The sequence below is a fragment of the Coregonus lavaretus genome, assembly GCF_964263955.1.
Source record: "Coregonus lavaretus genome assembly, chromosome: 27".
NCBI lineage: Eukaryota > Metazoa > Chordata > Actinopteri > Salmoniformes > Salmonidae > Coregonus > Coregonus lavaretus.
In genome coordinates this window covers 21,657,156-21,683,128 of record NC_140014.1, presented here as the reverse complement: position 1 = coordinate 21,683,128, position 25,973 = coordinate 21,657,156, and the positions used below count along the sequence as shown (strand labels likewise).

The 25,973-nt window shown below is 43.5% G+C and overlaps 3 protein-coding genes and 1 pseudogene across 4 annotated transcripts; all 4 read right to left on the bottom strand.

Moving 5' to 3' along the window:
- Window positions 1–20: 20 nt before the first annotated feature.
- rps6kl1 (ribosomal protein S6 kinase-like 1) lies at window positions 21–8,597 on the bottom strand (the record flags this gene model as incomplete). Its single annotated transcript, XM_084143999.1, has 11 exons — window positions 21–1,120; window positions 1,284–1,379; window positions 1,542–1,624; window positions 1,781–1,870; window positions 1,983–2,681; window positions 2,880–3,551; window positions 3,812–3,944; window positions 4,961–5,008; window positions 7,243–7,335; window positions 7,898–8,022; window positions 8,462–8,597. 11 exons carry the CDS (start codon window positions 8,595–8,597, stop codon window positions 1,010–1,012), a joined length of 2,286 nt encoding a protein of 761 aa, XP_084000125.1. The 3' UTR covers window positions 21–1,009.
- Window positions 8,598–11,473: 2,876 nt separating this feature from the next.
- Window positions 11,474–13,298, bottom strand: olfm4.2 (olfactomedin 4, tandem duplicate 2; the record flags this gene model as incomplete). Its single annotated transcript, XM_084143998.1, has 4 exons — window positions 11,474–12,267; window positions 12,385–12,529; window positions 12,686–12,898; window positions 13,134–13,298. 4 exons carry the CDS (start codon window positions 13,296–13,298, stop codon window positions 11,474–11,476), a joined length of 1,317 nt encoding a protein of 438 aa, XP_084000124.1.
- A 3,278-nt stretch (window positions 13,299–16,576) lies between these two features.
- olfm4.1 (olfactomedin 4, tandem duplicate 1) lies at window positions 16,577–18,698 on the bottom strand (the record flags this gene model as incomplete). Its single annotated transcript, XM_084143997.1, has 5 exons — window positions 16,577–17,403; window positions 17,507–17,651; window positions 17,790–18,002; window positions 18,397–18,558; window positions 18,645–18,698. 5 exons carry the CDS (start codon window positions 18,696–18,698, stop codon window positions 16,577–16,579), a joined length of 1,401 nt encoding a protein of 466 aa, XP_084000123.1.
- Window positions 18,699–20,351: 1,653 nt separating this feature from the next.
- Window positions 20,352–23,370, bottom strand: LOC311102626 (annotated as a pseudogene). The gene is made up of 10 exons: window positions 23,275–23,370; window positions 23,074–23,157; window positions 22,746–22,827; window positions 21,794–21,843; window positions 21,615–21,696; window positions 21,372–21,457; window positions 21,078–21,270; window positions 20,862–20,992; window positions 20,701–20,789; window positions 20,352–20,483 (listed from the first exon to the last, which is right to left on the bottom strand). The product of its transcript is annotated as an uncharacterized misc_RNA (transcript).
- Window positions 23,371–25,973: the final 2,603 nt, after the last annotated feature.

Here is a 25,973-nt window from a genome sequence, read left to right as displayed (position 1 = left end):
AAATGATTGCCGATAAGAGCAATTCAGAAACCAGGTGGCTGGTGTGTAGTTTAAAATAGATATTGCCAGGCCTTGGAAGCTTAAAAGAAATGGAGACATTTAAAAAGAGACTGAGAACACGCCACATCACTTACAAGTCAGGAAGTGGGTAGACTGTCTGAGCTGTGGTAGAAATATAGTCATAGACCAGGATTTCCCAAACTTGGTCTTGGGGCTCCCCCTAGGTGCACGGTTTAGTTTTTGCCCTAGCACTACACAGGTGATTCAAATAACCAACTCATCAAGCTAGGGCAGAAGCCAAAACGTGCACCCAGGGAGGGCCCCAGGACTGAGTTTGGAAAACCCTGATATAGGCTATGTACAGATGACCAGAAAAAAGGCTGACCATGAGTGTGTATCAAAGACTAACACAGCACAGATGCATTGCTTCATTTTATGAACCTTATTGTCAACGCTGTTTATCACAACCATTATTGGCTGACTGTCCAAAAAGTATTTGACATTGAAAAACATCAGTTTTCATGCTTGGTGATGATATACATGGATATGTTAACAGTAGTAGTATTGCATGTCATTTCTACAACAGAAGTACCCAAAAAGTCACCCAGGAGTACATTTTGCCCTACTGTATGTCAAAAGACCAGGTGAGGTTTACACTAGCCTCTATCATTCAAACATGGAGGTTACAAAGAACACAGCAGGCAGAGGTTGGTTGTTGCACGGTTGACATGTTGGCTGTGTCTGCTGCTCTGAATTACAATTCTAATCTATCATTCTTTGGAAAGTACAAGATACTTTGTATGCACGCATGACTGTAAGTCGCTTTGGATAAAAGCGTCTGCTAAATGGCATATTATTATATTATTATTATACTCAGGAAGTCGCTACAGAGCTAGGGCTTCAATTATTTTAGCCACAAGGGGGCAGTGGCTGCCCAACTTTACTTGGCTGCAGATAACTTTTCAGGCTGCATTCAGGCTACAGACAGATAGCCTGGTCTGTTGACCTGCTAACTGCTCAGTGCCTTCCAGGAGACACCATTGAAGAAGGGGTGACACTTGATGTCACTCACACCACCGCCTCCAGAGCCTAATCGATAACCAGCGTCAAACTGCAGAAGCTGTGGAACACACAATAGTCACTCATTCAGAAAGCCAATTGGAGTTTGTACAATGTTTGTGGCTGTGTGTGTCTTTGGTAGCAGGCTAGCAGCAGGTGTGTGTATATGTCTAAGGTATTTACAGTACAGGCCATATGGGTGTGTAAGGGGACTCAGGCCTTACCTCAGTGAGCAGGGAGGCGGCTGCAGTACTCAGGTGGTCTGGGATCAGGAGCTGGGTGTGAGAATGCACCCCGGCTGGGTGGAACTGCCACAGGGGCTGGAGGCACAGGAACAGGCATACAGTTTCAACAACAATGCCTTGATAATGGTACCAACACAGATACACTATCAACAGATCAGTAGGCAGCACTCTAATCAATATACATACATGTTTGGATTGAATAAACTTGACAGATTATTCAATACAAATGTTATTTACCATTCCTGTAAGAAGTTCAAATAGCAATGCACCCAGACTCCACCAATCACAAGCCTCTGTGATTTTGGACACACCTCCAATCTCTATTGGCCAACAACAAACAGAACTGTTATTCACAGGTTTATTGTTGGATCAAACTAAATGTCTGATTCTCACCACTAGAAGGCACTGTAGGGTAGGAACCCTATGTGTAACTGTTGTAACATATGACAGGTTTATTGAATAAACATTGTTTTCACCTGGTGCACAGTACATCTGTTCCATAGCTTTAGAGTTGATTTCTGACTGAACTTGACTCCACTGGCCAAAGAATGTCAGGCAGACCTTTCCTGTTGAGAAACATGCCAATACGTCACAACCAAAGTTTGAGTTTTTAAGTTGAGTCTTGAAAACTCAACAACTCAAAAACCTTACGGAGTTAAAGTGATTTAGGTGACTAACCGATGCTGGTAAGCAGGATGTTCTTTGGGTTGAGGTCACGGCACATGACACCTTGCTGGTGAAGACTCTCCAGGGCCACGAGGATCTGAGCCCCCAACAGACGCACCTCTGCCTCAGGCAGCCCCCAGCAGCCCTGCCTGGCCCTGTCTCTCCCTCTGGAGGCCTTGGCTGGGAACTTGGGCAGGTGGCACCAGCTCTCCACCTCAATGATCTGATCCTCACCCTGTCCATCTGATCCCTTTGACTTCAGGAAAGCATCCATGTCCCCCTTCCGACACTGTGTGGAGGCTCCTGTGGAGCCAGGCGTGTTGGGGTCACACAGTGATCCTTTCCCTTGGGGGATGTCCTTATTCACAGGGCTCAGCTCCCAGCCCTCCTCCACCTCCTCCCCTGGCTCTCTGCAAGGAGGCCCCACATGGTACTTCGCCCCTGTGGGGGCCAGGGAGATGCCTGGCTGGGTCTCCTGCTGTGTCCCAGCACTGTGACAGTGAGGGACAGAAGGGGGTTGAGAGCTCCCTGAGGATGTCCTTATGAGCTTCAGCTTGTCTACTGTAGAGGGACACACAACTCTGCCAGGCTGGGATGTCTCTGTGTCCCTGCTTACTGAGTTCACCATGCTCTCCTCAGTAGTGTGATGGTTTACCTGCTCCCCCTGGTGTGTGGATATCTCCACACCCACAGTGTTTTCAAGGTCTCTACCTGAAACACTCCCTTGGTGAGAGCCATAGGAGGTCAAAGTTGCTCTCTCACTAGCCTGGCTTCGATTATGGAGGGGTAATTGCAATGTATTGGGAACAGAACTTCTCTGTGAACACAAACTGATAGAATGATTCTTCAAGTTCACCGTTGACCCTGTCCCACCAGAAGAGGTCTGAGTTGTTTGAGGTACAGGATTACCTGCAGCTATATCTGAGTCAGTACCAGTCACTGCATATGGGGCTGAACTCTCACAATTCTGTGTCGGATCAGCAGCCTTCCACACCACGTTGAAATCCAAACTGGATTCTATTTTTTCTGTTCCAGTGGCCTTCCCAAAAGGCTCAGAGGTGACATCAGGAGCCTGGTCGATGCACAGATGACTAGGAAGAGCAGGCTTGTCCTGAGTTTCAGAGTGCAAACACTGACTGTGGCCTGCTGGATGGATATGGGGACTGATGTCTGTCCTCATTGGCCCAGATAAGGAGGGCTGTGTGGCCAGAGCGTGTGGTGCTGTAGACCTGGAGTTGTTCTGCAGGCAGCCTGTCTCCTCGCAGTAGGAGTGGGTGCTGCAGCTCTCCAGGCGTTGCTGAGCCTCGTGCCAGGATGCAGGGGAGTCTGTGTCTGGGCTCTCCTCGCTCTCCAGGAGAGGGGTTGTCCATGTGCCCCCTCTGTCATTCTGCTGGTAGTCTGAGCTGATGGTAGGGGAGGTGTAGTCTGAGCTGATGGTAGGGGAGGTGTAGTCTGAGCTGATGGTAGGGGAGGTGTAGCTGTTCTTCAGTTTGATCCTGTGCTGGCTGGGACTGTAGCATTCTGGGTGCTCCTTGGCTCGGTCTTTCCTGACCTTGGACAGTTTGGAGAAAAGCTTTCCACCTACAGAGCATAGAAAAGTCAATACATCATAAGACAATAGTAGTTTTTCTTAATTTTAATTCAGCAATTATTTATACTCTCTGTGGCATCCTTGACCCAAAATGGCTGAAGAGTGCAACCATCAACAAAACATTTAAACTGTAGGTCCACTGCTATGCCATGGACATAAATCTCCCTTTGCATTGCTATAGGCTAGGTAAGAGCATCAGCTAAATCTCCCATACTGCAGGGCTGGCAGGCAGAGCCTGTGTTCAGCTCACCTTGAACATGCTCCAGATGCAGGTACACAGCGTCCTCACTGACATAGTACTTCAGCAGCTTCACCATATAGGGGACGCCTTGGGGGATGATAGTGGGCTGGTCCCGGCTCTCCCAGCCCGACTTGGGCAGGCTCTGAGAGGACAGTGCAACAGAACAATACACTTATTACTATGCTGTTACTATTACCTTGGTCAAAATACAACTTATCACTACTGTACTACAAATAGTTTTCTGTCTAGTCTTAACTTTGTCTATAGTTAATTGATAAAGACAGAAATCTAAAAACTCATATCTCTACAAAAGCTGGCTCTACCAGTGCCTAGATAGCAACTTCTCTAGCCCCGTTTATACCTGGTTCTAACATGCATCCTTCGTCCTGATCTTGTCCACATTTTTAGACAGGTGTAGACGATTAAAATACGCATTGTGATCAGATCTTCCTGACCACTTCCGGAGGTAGTCAGGCATGCATTGTGTCTGGATATCTTACAAGGGTAGACAGGATCTGGGCAGCGAAACCATTTAAATAATCATTATCCTGTCCTTTAAAATCCTTGACAGGTGGCACTACTGACTTAAGGCATCAATATGCGTCTTAAAATAAATAAATATTATTATGAAAGAATATCCATAAAATAATTTTGATACAAGGAGAGACCAGGAAATCTGGTCACAATGTGGACACAGTGGTTGTACAAAAGACACATTTTAATACCATATGTAGACGCATTCCTCAAGATGTGGACACAATCAGAATGTGGACAAGATCAAGACACATGATGCATGGTAGTGCCAGGTATAAATGAGGCTACTGAGACCTGCGCCTTAGCCACCCCTGCTACAGTGTTTTCCAATAACAACTCTCTGGTTACGGAAATCAGAGGTGCATTTGCACTAAGAGGGTCAGAGTGGATAGCTTTTAGCCAGATCAATGGTGAAGGATACTCAGGGAGATACGGCTGAGAGTATTCCCATTGACTGGGCTGCCACAGAATGGCTGGCAGAGGTCCGGACAGGACAACAGCCATCTGTGCACTGGATATGCATCTACACAGATAAGACAGCTGCACTGCTTTTACTACCTGTCTGCCACATTGGTCCTCTGACATACTGTATTGGTAGTGTTGAGCTCAGGAGTAAGTACTTACTTTAACAACACATTTGTCCTTGGTAATCAGGCTTTGGACAATCAGGACCTTGGGGAGAAGACATATTTTTATTTTTATTTCACCTTTATTTAACCAGGTAAACCAGTTGAGAACAGGTTCTCATTTACAACTGCGACCTGGCCAAGATAAAGCAAAGCAGTGCAATAAAAACAACACAGAGTTACATATGGGGTAAAAAAACATAAAGTCAAAAATACAACAGAAAATATATATACAGTGTGTGCAAATGTAGCAAGTTATGGAGGTAAGGCAATAAATAGGCTATAGTGCAGAATAATTACAATAGTATTAACACTGGAATGCTAGATGTGCAAGAGATTATGTGCAAATAGAGATACTGGGGTGCAAAAGAGCAAAATAAATAACAATATAGGGATGAGGTAGTTGGGTGGGCTAATTTCAGATGGGCTGTGTACAGGTGCAGTGATCGGTAAGGTGCTCTGACATACATGTTATGTTAGTTTAAATAGAGCTTAGAGTAGTATGTTATTAGATGGTTGTGACATTTTAGGACATGGTACTATTTGCATACAGTGAGGGAAAAAAGTATTTGATCCCCTGCTGATTTTGTACGTTTGCCCACTGACAAAGAAATTATCAGTCTATAATTTTAATGGTAGGTTTATTTGAACAGTGAGAGACAGAATAACAACAAAAAAATCCAGAAAAACGCATGTCAAAAATGTTATAAATTGATTTGCATTTTAATGAGGGAAATAAGTATTTGACCACCTCTCAATCAGAAAGATTTCTGGCTCCCAGGTGTCTTTTATACAGGTAACGAGCTGAGATTAGGAGCACACTCTTAAAGGGAGTGCTCCTAATCTCAGCTTGTTACCTGTATAAAAGACACCTGTCCACAGAAGCAATCAATCAATCAGATTCCAAACTCTCCACCATGGCCAAGACCAAAGAGCTCTCCAGGGATGTCAGGGACAAGATTGTAGACCTACACAAGGCTGGAATGGGCTACAAGACCATCGCCAAGCAGCTTGGTGAGAAGGTGACAACAGTTGGTGCGATTATTCGCAAATGGAAGAAACACAAAATAACTGTCAATCTCCCTCGGCCTGGGGCTCCATGCAAGATCTCACCTCGTGGAGTTGCAATGATCATGAGAAATCATCCCAGAACTACACGGCAGGATCTTGTCAATGATCTCAAGGCAGCTGGGACCATAGTCACCAAGAAAACAATTGGTAACACACTATGCTGTGAAGGACTGAAATCCTGCAGCGCCCTCAAAGTCCTCCTGCTCAAGAAAGCACATATACAGGCCCGTCTGAAGTTTGCCAATGAACATCTGAATGATTCAGAGGAGAACTGGGTGAAAGTGTTGTGGTCAGATGAGACCAAAATCGAGCTCTTTGGCATCAACTCAACTCGCTGTGTTTGGAGGAGGAGGAATGCTGCCTATGACCCCAAGAACACCATCCTCACCGTCAAACATGGAGGTGGAAACATTATGCTTTGGGGGTGTTTTTCTGCTAAGAGGACAGGACAACTTCACCGCATCAAAGGGACGATGGACGGGGCCATGTACCGTCAAATCTTGGGTGAGAACCTCCTTCCCTCAGCCAGGGCATTGAAAATGGGTTGTATTCCAGCATGACAATGACCCAAAACACACAGCCAAGGCAACAAAGGAGTGGCTCAAGAAGAAGCACATTAAGGTCCTGGAGTGGCCTAGCCAGTCTCCAGACCTTAATCCCATAGAAAATCTGTGGAGGGAGCTGAAGGTTCGAGTTGCCAAACGTCAGCCTCGAAACCTTAATGACTTGGAGAAGATCTGCAAAGAGGAGTGGGACAAAATCCCTCCTGAGATGTGTGCAAACCTGGTGGCCAACTACAAGAAACATCTGATCTCTGTGATTGCCAACAAGGGTTTTGCCACCAAGTACTAAGTCATGTTTTGCGGAGGGGTCAAATACTTACTTCCCTCATTAAAATGCAAATCAATTTATAACATTTTTGACATGCGTTTTTCTAGATTTTTTTGTTGTTATTCTGTCTCTCACTGTTCAAATAAACCTACCATTAAAATTATAGACTGATCATGTCTTTGTCAGTGGGCAAATGTACAAAATCAGCAGGGGATCAAATACTTTTTTCCCTCACTGTAGGTAAGCATCATGGTTGTTATGGTTAATAAAGGGGTAACTACAGCCAGGATGTATGTTCAAGAGATTATCATCAGCTGTAACAAACAGTTATAGTACACTCTGTCTGGTTGAGAGCAGTGAGTGTAAAAACCTCCCTACCTTATCGATGATCCCCACCACTTTCCACATCTCCAGATCCTCCACTGGGCAGCTCAGGTGTCTGATTGGCCGGAATCTCAGACTACTGTAACCCTGGTGATAAAAAGAGATTACAGATCAGTACAGCACAGATAACAGGGATGTGGACACGTGTCTTTGTGTTTAATTCAATTCTGAAATAGTGCTTCTACTCAAGGATTAGTTACAATCTTAGGACAGATATTAGCATGTTACATAAGAGAGAGGGGGAGAGAGAGCGCCCAGCCAGCCAGTGCGAGGCACCCTGGCAGATATAATGTGATCTTCTATCCCGGGTCGGGTGTAGTGTAACAGAGGGGAATGGGGTTGTTGTGCTGTTCTGTGGCCTATCTCCAGAGAGAGACTGTAAGCAGCACAGACTGGTTGCTCTGAGGATTTAACTCGGGCTTTCCCAGAAGGAAATGATTCAGCGGTGCTAACATTAATAGCACTTAACCACCTCTTCAATAAACAGACTAGACATATGAATCAACACAGGAGTGAAAAGCTGGAAAATGAGTGGCCAGTATCACAGAGTAACATGTATGATCAGAGTGGGTTGATTTCCATTCATAAGATGCACAGTATTATGGAATGTTAATCTTGTCAAATGAGGGTTTAAATGTAATCTTCTTACCCCTAAGTGAGAGTTCCCCTTCCCCAGGTTGTCCTGCAGGTGGGAGATAAAGATTTCCTCTGCCCTCTTCAGATACTGAGTAGTCTTCCTCTTCACTGCCTCCCGGCGCTCCTTGTTAGGGTCCACTGGAAGACAGACCAACTACGTCAGACCTCAGTTCTCTCCCTCTCACACAATGGAGAAACCTCACTTCACTAAACTGAAACTGAAATAACCTCATATAATTCAAACGCTTCTGTTTGAATATAGCTGACATACTTCACTAGCACAGCAGAGAGAGAGAGAGAGAGAATATCCAGCATGCTTTACCAGTATGGAAATCTTTCTCTGACCTTGGCTTTCTGACTTCCTGTTTTTCATAGGAACTATTTAATTCTGCTTTAAAATGGATGAATCATGAACAGATGAATCTACATGTTCCTGTTTCATGCCGCATGACTTGTTCTCACTGTGTTGAGTAGCTAAAGTCTGCCAAGCCTTAACCTGCTCTATTCAATTTCACCCTAACCAGAACCCTGCATGTTGACAGCAATACTCTACAGTACCGTAGATTTACCACTGTACCTTGAACTCCATTGAGAAGCAGGTCAACCCCGTTCTTGTAGTAGCTGAAGGCAGCTTCATAGTCTTCACTGACCTCCCTGTCCAGAGCCATGCGGATCTGCTTGGCTGCCTCCACCAAGTAGTCTCTCTTGGCCATGGCTGTCCAGGCTGTCCAGGATCGGCCCTGTGGAGGTCCAGACGGGCCTAGCAGCCGCACAACAGAGTGTACTGTACTATATGTAATCACACTGAACTGTATATCCTAGGAGGGGTCATAACACGACCTGCCACCGCTAAGACTTTACTCTCTTTAAGGGAAGTTCCTAAGAATAATCCTTATGCTGGCAGTGAATGATTGATCAAATCTTCCAGAGATGGTAACTGCCAAAAGCCAAGAGTCAAGATTTCCCCAGGAATACAATAAATCCCTTAACTAGTCACTTGTCTGAGAAAAACATGACGGCAAAGCATGAAACGGAGAGTAAAGTGAAAGTAATGTGACCAATAATAGACTGTTTCTGTTCCTCTCCCCTTACAGGCAGCTGGTGGCACCCTAATTGGGGAGGAAGGAAGAGAAAGGAAGGGAAAGGAAAGGAAAGGAAGGGAAAGGAAGGGAAAGGAAAGGAAAGGAAAGGAAAGGAAAGGAAAGGAAAGGAAAGGAAAGGAAAGGAAAGGAAAGGAAAGGGAAAGGAAAGGAAAGGAAAGGGAAAGGAAAGGAAAGGGAAGGAAAGGAAAGGGAAGGGATAGGAAAGGGGGATACCTAGTCAGTTGTACGACGGGCTCACAGTAATGGCTGGAAAGGAATAAATGGAATGGTGTCAAACACATCAAACCCATGGAAACCATGTGTTTGATACCATTCCAATCACCCCATTCCAGCCATTATTATGAGCCATCCTCCCCTCACCAGCCTCCTCATCAGATCATAAGCATGTGGAGTGTCTCACCTTTTCTCCCTGGTCCTATGAGCAGTGGGACTCATCTCTGGCAGCAGTTAGTCGGCTCACTGGGGGGTTATCCTCCTCCACTTGAAGGTTAAAGTCTTTGTTTCCAAGCATGACGATACGAACCTTGGTTATCAGAGAGTTCAGTTCTACTTCAGTAGTACTATTGCTGATGAATAAACAGACAGTCAGTGCTGCAGGGGTGGTGAGGAGGAAGGATGACTCAAAGTACTTAACTGCCTGATGTCCACCCACTCCTGTCAGATTAAATACCCACTGGACAAAAACGGGTTAAATCAACATTGTTTCCACGTCATTTCAACCAAAAATATAAATGTGTTGATGTTGAATTAACGTGGGAAACTGATTAGATTTGTAAAAAGTAATCAACCTAAGAGCATTTTGTATTTTTTTCACCCAACTTTTAACCTAAATCCAATGACATCGTTTTTTGTTGTTGTTGATTTCACATTGAATTTACGTTAGTTGACAACTGAACCAAATGTAAATCAAAACTAGACGTTGAAATGACGTCTGTGCCCAGTGGGTACATATGAACGTTACTGTACGAAAGCTGTGGGCAGATCCCTGTATTGTAATCATAGTAGCTCTTAGCATACCACAAAAGTGCACTATGAAAATGTGCTGATGCCTTACCACAGTATCATTGTGACACGGGGTTAGCTTTGTATACACACCCACTCATTATCATTCCTCATACAGTCTAATGAGGGGAAGTCAAGCCAAGTAGCACTGCAGCACCCTAGTGTGTCTGTTGTTGAGAATCCTCACAGCAATTACATGCAGTCAGCCTCCTGCAGTATTTCCATGATACATGCACCAATATCCTTGATACTAACGAAAAACATGATGTACACGTAGAGACAAGCCAGATAACACAAGATTCACAATGGAATAATCCCATTTGTTTGTCTGGAATGGATAGACATGCTTGCATCATACACACATCATGGTTGCCACACGACAGACAGTACATGCACACATATATCCTACCTGATGTGATCAGCATGCCTAGACCCACTGCCCCAGCAGCAGCCTTCCTTCGTCCTCAGCAGCCTCCCTCTCTGCACAGAAAAGGAGGAGAGAGCTCAGTGAGGCTGCGTATTGGCTTGCGATGATGTACAGTGGTACCATTAGCCACGAGGACACCCGTGTTGTCTAATCCGGTGCACCCTGACAAGGCCTTCATTTCCCCCCTCATCCTGACAGATGCAAGATTTAAAGAGACAGTGCTGTTTTTGTCTTGCTGTGTCTCCAGACCTTTTTTCTATTTCAGATAGATTTTGCAATATATTACAGTATGCTACAGTATAATGTTGTATCCACATTTGAATGAGTCAATGGATTTGTACAACAGTGACATTAAACCATAAGAATAAAACAATGTGCATGGTTCATTGTTGTATATGCAGTGGATGGATGCTATGTGGGCTCACCCTGCCTGGTTAGTGTAATCTGCTCTGATTTGGTCCTGAGTTACAGGAGCCAGACTCTCACTGGAGCACAAAGAACAACCCCAGGAGGGCTTGCTTACAGAGGAGCAAGGAGGAAGCCCCAGCCTGAGCCCAATGAGGAGAGATGGGAGGGGGAGGGGAAATGAGAGGTGAGGGTGTGAGAGAGTAAACCACAGCCCAGCCCATCAGCCCAAAACTAGGGTGGGAGGGGTCTGATATCATACTGGGGATGAGTCATATTGAGGTACTAGTTATACAGGGTGACTCAAATTCTACTGAAAAATAAGGGGTGGGATATTGCATCCTTATACTCTTTCTCATTGGACTGCCTTAGGTAATGGGATCGAATCTGACACAGTGGCTGGGTATTTTAGTAATTATGGCAATAACAAACATTTACATTTTCAATCCAACTGAAAATGAACCGAAATAGAACACAGACAATTATTTCAATGCTTCAGTTTCATTTTATTTCAGAAATTCAAGGGACATGAGTTTTGAATGCAAGTCAATACATCAGACAATGTAATGAGTATTTATTCAGTCAATGCCCCATGCTGTCAGAGCGTCATATCAGTCGCATCAGTCACGATACAATAGACCAGAGGGAGGCTCTAGTCTTTGTTAAACTTGACACTATAAGACACATAGTAGCCCTTGTTGTACATGTAGAGTTTCTGATCAATAGGGTTGTAGTGCAGGTTTATATATTCATCCTGGAACTTCTCAAATGGAATGCTGAGGTAGTTCTCCTGCTCTGTTTTGGTGTCATAAGAGTAGAAGATCTCCTCTGTGTGAACATCTATTGGTCTGGTAGCATAGAGAACACCACACACCATGAAGGCATTGCCTACCAATGCTTTGTATACATTGGTATTCCACAGCTCCTCTATACCAAATTCAACCTCGTTTACTTTGGCAATGACCATTTTACCCTTGGATTCAGCGGTGGCATAGGTTACCCATAGCCCATTCTCATCGCCTGAGAAGTCCATGTTCTGATTGGCTGAGTAACTGTATGAGAATGTTGCACTGGCCTTTTCAATTACTCTGTAGTCATATTTGGATGTGGTCATATTCAGTTTAGCCATGCTGAATGGGCTGTTTTTCTGATAATACAGGGTGTTACCATGAACAATGTAATTGTTGCCGGTACCCTGCCATCCATCTGGCAAGTTATGTCGTTTAAATGAATTCCTTAAAACCAGATTTTGATAGTCGGAGTAAAGATAAAAGTCATGCACTGAGGCACTGCTATAGGCACCGTACCAATACATTGATTCGAAGCCACGATTGGGTTTTGAGTCTTTCCCCCACCCCCCAAATCTGTAGCCCGCATTCAAGTTCGCATTCAGTTGGCTGACCACTGGCTTCCCTACACTGGCAATGCCTTTATGGTTGCAGGAGCCTGGGGGAAAACATAAATAGCTATTAATAATATATAAGACAAACAAATCCACAAACTACTGCTTTTGATCTAATGATACAATATGTTAACAATGCTACTATCACAGAGGCTCCTTACCAATATCTGGGTTTATGCCCTCCTCTTGGTTCTTCTGGCACTCCTCCAGCTTCTTCTGCAGTTTTCCAAACTCAATACGGATCACCTCCAGGTTACTCTTGTCATAGCTCTCCAGCTGGTTTACAATCAGGCTCATGTTGCGAATCTATGGATGCATGTGTACAAAGGACAAATAGGTCATTTGTTCCATACAGCAACATTCCTCTTGCTTCCGCATGATATTACCTGTCACTTAATTATCATGCCACTGCCAGTCATTAATAGTCATTCTGCTATATCTGTCTACCTATCACCCATTTACCTCAGTGTACAGGCTGTCGAACATAGGTGAGGAGGAGTTGAGGGAATCCTTCAGCTGTGTCACCAACAATTCGAACTCTCTCAGCTCGATCCTGAGAAGCTCGAAATCCAGTCGGATGTACTTCTCAGGGCCGCTCTCCACAATCTCCACTCGGATAGTCAGGTTGCTTAACTCAGCCAAAAAGATCACAAGCCTGCCCTTGTAACTGTCCAGCTGCAAGAGAGACACAGGTAGTAGTCCCGGTGTAAGATATCTAGTAGGGTATACTGTGAATGAGGTCTCAGTTAAATATACACATGCATCTCCTCCAAGGTTTACAAGACTTGTTCCATATACTGGAGTAGGCTACTGTTAACATCACTCTAAAACCTGGTGTGTAAATGCAATATGGATTCAATCCTGTTCAAGGGGTTCACACCTCATGGTGTTCATTACAATACAATAGTACCTTATTTATCTGGATTCCCACTTCCAGCATTAGATCCTTGGTGACTTGCTGCATGTGTTCAACACGGTCGGCAGGGAAGGTGGTGTCAGGTAGAAACACATGACAAAGGCATTGCCCCGACTCACCTACAGATGCAGTCACATTGCCAGAGTCCCAGTCCTCCATTGGCTGGGGGAAAATACAAGTTCAGACTGAACTTCACAGTGGTAGCTCACACAAGTAGTAAACTAGCACTCTTTTTGGAAGTGTCTCTAGCTGTCAAGTTTTAGTGGAAGGAGAAAATGAGAGTCCCTTACCAGCCAAGCCACTGCAGGGCAAATGAGAGGCAGGAACATAAGAAATGGAACCATCTTGTATCCAGTGTTGTTCTGATGTGGCTCCTTGTCTTTCTGTTCTAGGTTTTTAAAGACCCTCCTATCAGCTTATCAGAAACATCTTGCTTCTTCCCATAATTACTGCTGTTGCATAAGAGACCTTCAATTCTTGTGACATTATATGCAGACATCCTTGTTTGCTTGTAATAAAATACTCAAGTACAATTATGTGAAATCTGTCTCATCATTTTATTGATCACAATGATGTGGACATGGAGTGCATGAGAAACTGGCCATATGGACAGTTTTTCAGTTATGAAGACATGTTATTGACGGCATACTGTAGATGGCACCTGACATTATCAACTACATAACAGGATCTTACTATCAGTCATCAACAACGTGGCAGGATATTACAGTTGTGGTCAAAGGTTTTGAGAATGACACAAGTATTGGTCTTCACAAAGTTTGCTGCTTCAGTATTTTTAGATATTTTTGTCAGATGTTACTATGGTATACTGAAGTATAATTACAAGCATTCCATAAGTGTCAAAGGCTTTTATTGACAATTACATTAAGTTTATGCAAAGAGTCAATATTTGCAGTGTTGACCCTTCTTTTTCAAGACCTCTGCAATCCGCCCTGGCATGCTGTCAATTAACTTCTGGGCCACATCCTGACTGATGGGAGCCCATTCTTGCATAATCAATGCTTGGAGTTTGTCAGAATTTGTGGGGTTTTGTTTGTCCACCCGCCTCTTGAGGATCAACCACAAGTTCTCAATGGGATTAAGGTCTGGGGACTTTCCTGACCATGGACCCAAAATGTCGATGTTTTGTTCCCCGAGCCACTTAGTTATCACTTTTGCCTTATGGCAAGGTGCTCCATCATGCTGGAAAAGGCATTGGTCGTCACCAAACTGTTCTTGGATGGTTGGGAGAAGTTGCTCTCGGAGGATGTGTTGGTACCATTCTTTATTCATGGCTGTGTTCTTAGGCAAAATTGTGAGTGAGCCCACTCCCTTGGCTGAGAAGCAACCCCACACATGAATGGTCTCAGGATGCTTTACTGTTGGCATGACACAGGACGGATGGTAGCGCTCACCTTGTCTTCTCCGGACAAGCTTTTTTCCGGATGCCCCAAACAACAAAGGGGATTCATCAGAGAAAATGACTTTACCCCAGTCCTCAGCAGTCCAATCCCTGTACCTTTTGCAGAATATCAGTCTGTCCCTGATGTTTTTCCTGGAGAGAAGTGGCTTCCTCGCTGCCCTTCTTGACACCAGGCCATCCTCCAAAAGTCTTCGCCTCACTGAGCGTGCAGTTGCACTCACACCTGCCTGCTGCCATTCCTGAGCAAGCTCTGCACTGGTGGTGCCCCGATCCCGCAGCTGAATCAACTTTAGGAGACGGTCCTGGCGCTTGCTGGACTTGCTCGCCCTGAAGCCTTCTTCACAACAATTGAACTTCTCTCCTTGAAGTTCTTGATGATCCGATAAATGGTTGATTTAGGTGCAATCTTACTAGCAGCAATATCCTTGCCTGTGAAGCCCTTTTTGTGCCAAGCAATGATGACGGCACACGTTTCCTTGCAGGTAACCATGGTTAACAGAGGAAGAACAATGATTTCAAGCACCACCCTCCTTTTAAAGCTTCCAGTCTGTTATTCTAACTCTATCAGCATGACAGAGTGATCTCCATCCTTGTCCTCGTCAACACTCTCACCTGTGTTAACGAGAGAATCACTGACATGATGTCAGCTGGTCCTTTTGTGGCAGGGCTGAAATGCAGTGGAAATGTTTTTGGGGATTAAGTTCATTTTCATGGCAAAGAGGGACTTTGCAATTAATTGCAATTAATCTGATCACTCTTCATAACATTCTGGAGTATACGCAAATTGCCATCATAAAAACTGAGGCAGCAGACTTTGTGAAAATTAATATTTGTGTCATTCTCAAAACATTTGACCACGACTGTACATGTTGAGATAAGCATAGTATAATAACGTTTTTTCATCCTTATTCCAATTCTATAGCCTAGCAAGTTCCAGCACACAATTCACAAGTATTATGCTACTTTATTTCTTCACATGGGACATTAGATTGTTATGTTGGTAAGAAGTATAGGGGCTGAAGATCCGCGTTATAATGTGATTGACAATTAATAAAGGCAATGTTTCTGCTGTCGCAGAGAATGCATTCACGGTAAACGCTGCATATGTCGGCTCAATCGGAATGCGGATCATCCGCAATGCTTCGGCGATACAGACTGAATCCAGCCCCTGTACATGAACCACATTTAAATAGTTAACACTCAAGCCACTTTCCATAGTTTCAATCCATACTGTATTGCTAACAAAATAAATGGCCAAAGAGGCCAAAAGAGGATTGGGTCTATGTTCAACATGGTTTTACCATAGTATTTTTTAGATAAGACAAGGAACAAAGACAAATGTTGTTCTTTCAAGACTTTGCAGTAGCCTTCCCATTTCACATCATATTGTACAAGTTTTATTTTCTATATGGTTAGATATCAATAATGAGCAGACTAAGTATACTCAGAAATGAAGGGTGTTATTGTTAATTAATTCCTAACAATGTGCTGCATATTGAGAGAGATTATCCCCTGAAACAGTACGACAAAACCCCTCTGTGATGTTGGTGAGTGAGACTGCCTAATACCTACAGTAGGCCTGCATGAAGATGAACAAGACAGTCTAGAGCCAGACAATGTATTGGCATCTGACTTCCTGTTTGGCACCCAATAGGTTATCAGCATAAGGGACACATTTAAAGTATTTTATATGAAATACACTGTATCATGCTTATTAGCCACAACTGACCTGCATTTGGCTCACTCTGTCCAATATACACCTCATTATACAGATGTTGATTTAGACTGAAGACTGAAGGAATCATAATACTTGAATATAATGAAGACAGTATTATTTCAGATGTAATATCAAAAGTAAACACTTGAACACAAAGATAATGATTCATCAGAGATTTATTTAAAATCAACAAGTTGAGCATGAAACAGGGTACTCTACATAATCAGAGCAACTACAAAAGAGATGAAATCTGATTTGAGTATAACGCGTTTCAATATGAGAGATGCCACAATAGGCCTTTTATCTGACCAAGGGATGTGTTGTGTTTACAGTGGCCTGGTTGTCAAACCAAAGATGATAGTTAACATAGTAGCCATCATTGTACATGTAGAGTTTCTGATCAGTGGGGTTGTAGTCCAGGTTGACATACTTGTCCTGGAACCGCTCAAATGGAATAGTAATGTAGCTCTCTTGTTTTGTCTTGGTGTCATAAGTATAAAATATCTCCTCATAGTGAATGTCAACTGTTCTGACAGCATAGAAAACCCCACACACCATGAAAGCATTGCTCACAGATGGTTTGTACACACTGGTTTCCCACAACTCCTCTATACCAAATGATGGCTCATGGATTTTAGCAATTACCATTTTACCCTTGGATTCCTCTGTGGCATAGGTCACCCACAGCCCATTCTCATCAGCAGCGAAGTCTAGGTTCTGATTGGGTGAGTGACCGTACGAGAATCTGGTGCTAGCCTTTGCAATCACCCTGTACTCATATTTCATTGTAGTAAAATTCAGTTTGGCCATGCTAAATGGGTTGTTCAATTGATAATACAGGGTGTTATCACGTACAATGAAATTGTTACCAGTTCCATACCAGCTACTTGTCAAGCTTTGGTGTTTAAATGGAGTTCTCAAAATAAGATTTTTGTAGCTACTGTAAAATCTAATGTCAACAATTGAGGCACCACTATACCCAGAGTACCAGTATTGAGATTCAGAACCATGCACAGGCTTAGAATCTTTCCCCCAGCCTCCCCATTTGTACCCAGCATTCAAGTGGGCATTCAGTTGATTGACGATGGGCTTGCTGACTCTGGTTATACCTCCGTGCTCACAGGACCCTGAGAAAAGAGGGTGAAGTCAGTGACATCAAAGATGCAATGGTCTACAGATGTTTTGGCATGAGGCGGATGTGTATCACCATAAAAGTAGTCTTAGACTTACCGATGTTGGGGTTGAAGATCTCATTGTGGCGCCTCTCACACTCCTCCAGTTTGATCTGTATGTTGATGTACTCACGACGGGTCACCAACACCAGGTTCTTATCGTATCTCTCCAGCTTGGTCACGACCACCACCATGGAGGAGATCTGAGGGTACACAGATAAACATCCATAAGACCAGAAGTTTAAGTACTACAAAAGATACATGTCTGAAGTAGACATGGTCATTGTTTATAGCTGTATCGTGGCCAGATGAGTTGTTAGGTACAGTTCTTGGGTAGTTACCTGCTGGTGCAGAGACTCAAAGACGGTAGTGGAGGTCTGTACGGAGCCCAGGAGCTCCTGTACCAGAGCCTCCACCTGTTTGATCTGCACCTTCACATCCTGCATGTAGGCCTCACTGTACGCATCAGGGTTCTTCTCCATCATCTCCACCAAAACTGTCAGGTTCACTATCCTCTCTGCATACACTGTCAGCTTGCTCTCATATGTCTCAAACTGGAGGGGAGGGATATTTTATATGCAAATTACCTTAAGCCACATTATAATAGGCAAACTGAACTACTGTTAAGAAAATAGTAGGTCATCAGAACTATTGCTTATTGTAGAATCTTTATAGCTTAGCTATATTTGTATGATGGTACTCCTTGTATATAATCTCGTTATTGTTATTTTATTGTGTTACCATTTCCTTTTTTGCAAATGTTTCTTACTTTTTAACTATGCATTGTTGGGAAAGGGCTCATAAGTAAGCATTTCACGGTAAGGTCTACCTGTTGTATTCAGCGCATGTGACAAATAAAATTGGATTTGATGATAGGATGTATGGTATATAGTGCGTCAGAGAGTGATAGGCTATTGTAACCATCTATGTGACTCCATACTGGTGTACCTTGTTCATTTCCATCTCCAGCTTGTGGTTGATCTGCACAGCTGTCTCTTCCAGGAGGACCAGCTCTCCCACTGGGAAGGTAGAGCCAGGCAGGAAGGCCTCACAGGAGCACTTCCCCCCTCCATCCTCCGTCCCGTTCCTCTCACTCCACAGGCCTACAGGCTGAGAACAAGGCGAATAAACAAGTCACTTCTATAGACATCAGTTAGTTTAATGAGAGAAATGCACCAGAATCACATCACACATACCCCAAAGGCCAAGGTGGTTCTCAGGAGAGCTAAGACAAACAGAGTGGAAATCATTCTGGAGTAGTCGAGATGGTTATGATTCAGACTTGTTGGTCCGCAGACTTATAAAGCCTGTGATATCTCCGAGAAAATCAGCATCTGTGTTCTTCACACCCACACCGTCACTATTAAAGATACATGTCACATAGTATCTAGACTCCTTTTTACAACTGTGAGACGTCAGCTATCTTTGACAAACATATTCTAACTGTTAGGATATGTTTAGTGCAGGTATGTCATATAATGATGTGGTATTAGAATTTTCCCAGATGATTCATGGGTGTGCATCTACACCTGGGAACTTTCCCAGACATTATGAAAAGAGCTATGGTCTGAGCAGGATCTTTGCCAACCCTGGCCCTAAATGATACTGTATATCTTAAATAACAGAGGTCACACTATTGAGCTAAGGCACATGCATTTAAAGATCATCATCCCATCTAATTTAGCTGGGTGAGAATAAAGTTGGCATGAAATGTGGCTATGTACAGTGGGGGAAAAAAGTATTTAGTCAGCCACCAATTGTGCAAGTTCTCCCACTTAAAAAGATGAGAGAGGCCTGTAATTTTCATCATAGGTACACGTCAACTACGACAGACAAATTGAGAAATTTTTTTCCAGAAAATCACATTGTAGGATTTTTAATGAATTTATTTGCAAATTATGGTGGAAAATAAGTATTTGGTCAATAACAAAAGTTTCTCAATACTTTTATAAATAGATACATTTGCCGTACTTCAACACTCTGACCATAAACGTCTGCTCATGTTGAGTTTTTTTTTTAGGACAAACAAATGTGTGGACAGTTCATGACAATTTTCTTTTCAGTTCTCAGGTTATTGATGATGTGTGGTGTTTTCTTTACACACTCATAACAGTCTGACAGTGTGTACTGTATGAGAAAAGCCCACCTGTAATCAACCATCCCTGTCCTTTCACGATCCAGTCTCTGAATCAACACCTCAATCTGGTATTGATCCAAGGGGATGACTGATTGCTGTAATGGTTACATAAGACATAAGAGTTAACAAATAAAGGCAATGAGCTGGCCACTGAATTCCATCTTACACTGAGTCTACAAAATATTAGGAACTTTCAATGACATAGACTGACCAGGTGAATCCAGGTGAAAGCTATGATCCCTAATTGATGTCACCTGTTATATCCACTTCAATCAGTGTAGATGAAGGGGGAGGAGACAGGTTAAAGAATGATTTTTAAAGATTGAGACAATTTTAAAAAGTGTATGTGTGCCATTCAGAGGGTGAATGGGCAAGACAAAAGATTGAAGTGCCTTTGAACGGGGTATGGTAGTAGGTGCCAGGTGCACCAATTTGTGTCAAGAACTGCAACGCTACTGGGTTTTTCACGCTCAACAGTTTCCCGTGTGTATCAAAAATGGTCCATCACCCAAAGGACATCCAGCCAACTTGACACAACTGTGGGAAACTTTGGAGTCAACATGGGCCAGCATCCCTGTGGAACGCTTTCAACACCTTGTAGAGTCCATGCCCCTACAAACTGAAGGTGTTCCTAATGTTTTGTACACTCAGTATGAGAATAACATTACAGAAACCACTCATATGAGTACATGCAAGTGAGGGTATTCCATGGTATCTTGGAGCATTGGAAATGCATTAGCTCAACAGACCCTGCAAATGTCAGAGACTATGGGATGAGCAATAAGTTTGAGAGGTGCACAGCCTTCCTGAAGTCTGCCACAGGCACTCGCATTGTCCCATCTTTATCAATGTTCCGAAATAAGTCCCAAAGGTGCAGCTTTCATTGATCCAGATTATCCTTCAAAGAAAAGAGTAGAGCAGAGAGGTTTTTTCCTTTACATAATCCTCCCTATTTCACATCTTGCACTGGTTTGAAAAACATTGATAACTAGGTCCTAGTGAGTGGAATTTGCATAATTTTAAAAATACTCTCTATTCAGTTATGATTTACAATCACTTGTGACTACTACATGTGAATACACATTTGACAAAAATGATTTGACCAGTCAGTGTACCTGAATGACTATCATTGGGTCAAGGAATTTGGGTGATTTCTTAGCGATAAAGCCTCCGACCCCTCCATACTGCACCGCTAGACTGGATTCTACTCACAAACACAAATGACTCAGTTAACACTCCAAACCATGGTAAAGTTATAACACACGGACCAAAACACTTCTAGTGTACATCAAGTAGAGAACAACAATGCTCACATATGTTGATCTCCTCCAGAGCAGTTTTGGGTGTTTTCTTGACCACAGTGACAAGAGCCAGTGCCCCCTCCACTGTCAGAGAGTTATAAGCCAGCTGAAGGGACACAAAACATTTCAAGTCACCCTAGTTTCACACCACACAGGTCAGTGGGTGTGTGCTCTGTCAATCAAGCACCTACCATCAGCACTCTGAGAGTGTCGTTGGCCTCCAGCCCTTTGCACTGCATGCCCACCCTCTCGTTGGTGATGTGGTTGTTGTTGAGGTCTAGGTATACCAGTGTTGTTGAATTTCAGTGCCTCTCCTAAAGTCAAGGCCCCCTCATTCCCAAAGATATTCCAGGACAGGTCTAGGTGTTTCAGGGTCACATTCACCTTTGTGAAGAGTAGATATCTTGATCACATACTGTTTTACTATTTTATTTTAACAAAGAATTACACTTTGTGGGAATTGGGTTGAGTATGTTTATCCAAACCTTAAGGCCGGCACAGAAAGCCACAACTCCTTTCATTTGCAGATGGTTCCAGCTCAAGTCTAGTACTGCCAGACCTTCATCGTTTGCTCTACGATTACAAGGTCAGTGGCAGAAGATGCAAAACGCTAAACACTCACATTGTGCATGATTGTAACCCTAATGACTCCATTAGACTCTGTATACTCCATGAGACTGCTCAACTGTAACGATGTGAGATGCAGACATAAAGTGAAATGGTCCAACCTAACATCTGGCCCAGATGCTCCCCACCTCTCCCACAGAACTGACTGTGGCTCAAGTCCAGCTCTTTTACTCTGTAGTTGTTCTAAAGGGAGAGATATAGCAAGGAGCTAGCTATAGACTCCAATGACAGTAATATCATCAACATGCATGCATTTTGTATGTAATTTCTATTCACTTACTGCCAGTGCATCTGCAAAACTTTTAGCATCGTCCTCTATGAATCCATTCCCTGTTGTTGAAATTGTTAAAAAAAAGAATCACAAATAAAGTAGAGAAATATAATATATACTGAACAAAAATATAAACGCAACATGCAACAATTTCAACGATTTTACTGAGTTACAGTTCATTTAAGGAAATCAGTCAATTGAGATAATTTCATTAGGCCCTAATCTATGGATTTCTCATGACTGGGCAGGGGCACAGCCATGAGTGGGCCTGGAAGGGCATAGGCCCATCCACTGGCCAATCAGAATTAGTTTTTCCCCACAAAAGGGCTTTATTACAGACAGAAATACTCCTCAGTTTCATCAGCTGTCAGGGTGGTTGGTCTCAGACGATCCCGCAGGTGAAGAAGTCGGATGTGGAGGTCCTGGGCTGGCGTCGTTACACGTGGTCTGCGGTTGTGAGGCCGGTTGGACGTACTGCCAAATTCTCTAAAACTACGTTGGAGGGAGTTTATGGTAGAGAAATTAACGTTCAATTATCTGACAACAGCTCTAGTGGACATTCTTGCAGTCAGCATGCCAATTACACGCTCCCTCAAAACTTCAGACATCTGTGGCATTGTGTTTGTGACAAAACTGCACATTTTAGAGTGGCCTTTTATTGTCCCCAGCACAATGTGCACCTGTGTAATGATCATGCTGTTTAATCAATTTAATGATATGCCACACCTGTCAGGTGGATGGATTTTCTTGGCAAAGGATAAATAACTAACAGGGAAGTAAACAAATTTGTGCACAAAATTTGAGAGAAAGAAGCTTTTTGTGCATATGGAACATTTCTGGGATCTTTTATTTCAGCTCATGAAACATGGGACCAACACTTTACATGTTGCGTTTATATTTGTGTTCAGTGTGTCTAACTAACAGAGTTTTTTGTTTTCATTTTCAAATCTGTGTGTACTACCTGAAAGTTTGCTGGATTTGATGGAAATGTAGTCAAGCAAAAAAAAATATATGCACTCAGCTCCGTGCAATGCATTCAGTGACTGTTGGACACACTCTACTACTTGACAAACAGTGGGCATTTTAATACAGCTCTAAACTTCAAGTACTGCATGGCCTGCACGACTCTAATGCCCTCTTGTGGCGGATTGTGGGACACATAGCACATCATACTTATCCCACTTCTGAATTAATATGTTTTAGAGATGTTGATGGTACCAGATACATTTACTGTACCTTCTTACAAAGAGCTCATACAAATTTACCAGATGCTGAATGGTGAAATGTACCTTCAACAACACCACAGGGTATCTGGCCGAGTCAGCCAGCAGGTAGTTGTCTACCAGCTCCAGGTTGGTGACGTGCCTGTCAGTCTGAGAAGAAACATTGGAATCTATGATGAGCGTTTCTTGAAGTTGATAATGTGTCAATAGACGTCCACCAGACTTATCACCAGGGCAATGGCAAGCGCCTCCCCCCAGGGGTCTCACGCCGTGGTGGTTGAGGCTCATGGTGGAGGTGCCCAGATTCTGGAGGAAGTAAGACACAGGAACCACCCCGACCAGCTTGCAGGCCTGCAGGTACATCTCCGCGGTAGTCTTTTTCACCTCTAATGATGACAATTAATCATACATAATTAATCTGAGCAGAGCAGTGAGAGGATTCGATTAATCTGGCCCGGGTGAAAGTTGCGTTTGTTTTGGAACCGGGCTGCCGTGAGGAACTGGGAACTCGGGGAAAAAACAAGGTCAAATCATGACGTCACTGGTTCTAAAGAGTTTCCGATTTGGAATTCCGATGACCATTCAAAACGATGTTCCCAGTCGGAGCTCAGTTTTTTCCCGAGTTCCCAGTTGTCTTGAACACATTTAAGTCAGAGGTTTCCGAGTTCCCAGTTGTTTCGAATGGGGCAAATGCCCACGCTAACTCGGCTCAAAACAAAAGTGACATATAATTAAGCACATTTTTTTATTTTTTTATTTTTATTTCACCTTTATTTAACCAGGTAAGCCAGTTGAGAACAAGTTCTCATTTACAACTGCGACCTGGCCAAGATAAAGCAAAGCAGTGCGATAAAAACAACAACACAGAGTTACATATGGGGTAAAACAAAACATAAAGTCAAAAATACAACAGAAAATATATATACAGTGTGTGCAAATGTAGCAAGTTATGGAGGTAAGGCAATACATAGGCTATAGTGCAAAATAATTACAATTAGTATTAACACTGGAATGATAGATGTGCAAGAGATGATGTGCAAATAGAGATACTGGGGTGCAAATGAGCAAAATAAATAACAATATAGGGATGAGGTAGTTGGGTGGGCTAATTTCAGATGGGCTGTGTAAAGGTGCAGTGATCGGTAAGGTGCTCTGACAACTGATGCTTAAAGTTAGTGAGGGAGATAAGAGTCTCCAGCTTCAGAGATTTTTGCAATTTGTTCCAGTCATGGAGTAATGAGTAGGATTCTTAGTTTTTTCAAAAGTGATTGCTTTTGATAAAAACGCTTAGTCTGCCTTTCCATTGAAAACTAGTTAGAAAATGCAAACACATATTTTATGTAAAATAGATGGATGTTTCTGGACAATACACCATGCTTTGTTGACAACATGGAAAAAAAAAAAAATTATATATAAATTGACAACATGACCGCGTGGCGCAGATTATTGTTCGATTTGAGAAGGGCGCTCCTCCCGTTCATGTCACGGGCCATAGACCGGGTCCGCCCAATCATTGGAGCAGAGCATGATTGGGAGCCTGATATTTTACTGCCTTTACCCGTTAACACGGCTTATAAACTGCGTCACAGGTAAACCACATACAAACATTTGATACTTTGCTTTTTGTTTTATTGTCTGTATATTTTTCGCCGAACGTGCTGGCTAGTTTGGGTGCCTCAAGTTGAATGGCCAAATAGCTTGCTCTAACTAGCTACACGTCTCGTAGCATATATTTTGTTGGAGTCAAATTTTGTATTGATGGTTTAACTAAAGGCTTATCAGTTGCTAAACAGGTCTGCTTTAGCTACCGCATGCCATTTGAGCTTTAACATAACCTAAATAGCAAACACATGGCATTGACATTTTAGCTAGGAGCAAAGGATTCTACATTTACTGTGTGACGTCATGAGTACCACGTGCAAATGTTGTTGTGGCGTGTGCAGTGACTGACAGCTGTTTGTTTGATTTTATGAGGAGTAATTATATGATTGCTTAAAATATTTGCATGCAGTAATAATAAGCTAGTGTTTGAACACATATGTAAATTATTGCACCATTTCTTTAACACAGAACCCTTGAAAAAGTCTCCCTCTGTGTCCATTAATGGCAAGGAGGTGTGGGATGGTGAAGTCCCTTCCAGAAGGTTTACTAAAACGCAGGCAGCCCTGCTGGATCTGTGGCTCAGTACAGGCAGCGGCCCCCCAAAGGCCAAGAAGGATCCCGGGAGAGTGACTGGGGAATGGTTGAAGGAGAACGGTGCACTAGAAAAGGAGAAGAGTAAAGAGGCAGAGATGAAGAAAAGCACTGTGAAAGAGGTGATGGGTTCTGAACCAGAGACAGCCAGGGAAGAGCCTGTATTAGTAACTCTGGAGGGTGGGCTGCCTGGGGGAGTGAAGGAAGAGGTGAGAGAAGGAAAGAAGGAGGCAGAGGGGAGAGACGGAGTGGAGGAGGACAGGGTCAGAGTGGAATCTCCCCAGCAGCAGGACCAGGAGCAGACTATCCTCCACTCAGAGAAGCTCAAGAGGGATGATGGCGTGCATGAGGCTCCCTGTTCCCCCACAGAGGAGTCTGAGAACAGTAACCCAGCACTGGAGCTAACAACAGAGACATCTGAAGTACAGAATCCATCAGTCAAGGACAGCAGGACAACAGAAGATAGAGCGATGGCCCATGTCCTGTTAGAACAGATAGTGGAAAAGATGAGCATGGGAGAGTCAGGAACCATGGCCCAGGTGCAAAAACCAAAGGGGGAGAGCCAGACTGCAGCAGGGCTAGACTTGAGCTCTTTTGTAGACCCACATGCAAGCACTGGTGAAGTGCCTGCTGAGATATGGGATGTTGGGCTGGACCTGGTCTCCCTTCTCTATGAGGCAGAGGCCCAGACACAGCCATGGAAGAGTAGGGCTCAGCCCCCACCCAAGGGCTGGCATTTCTACATCGGCCCTGGCCTGGAAGAGGTGTTGTTC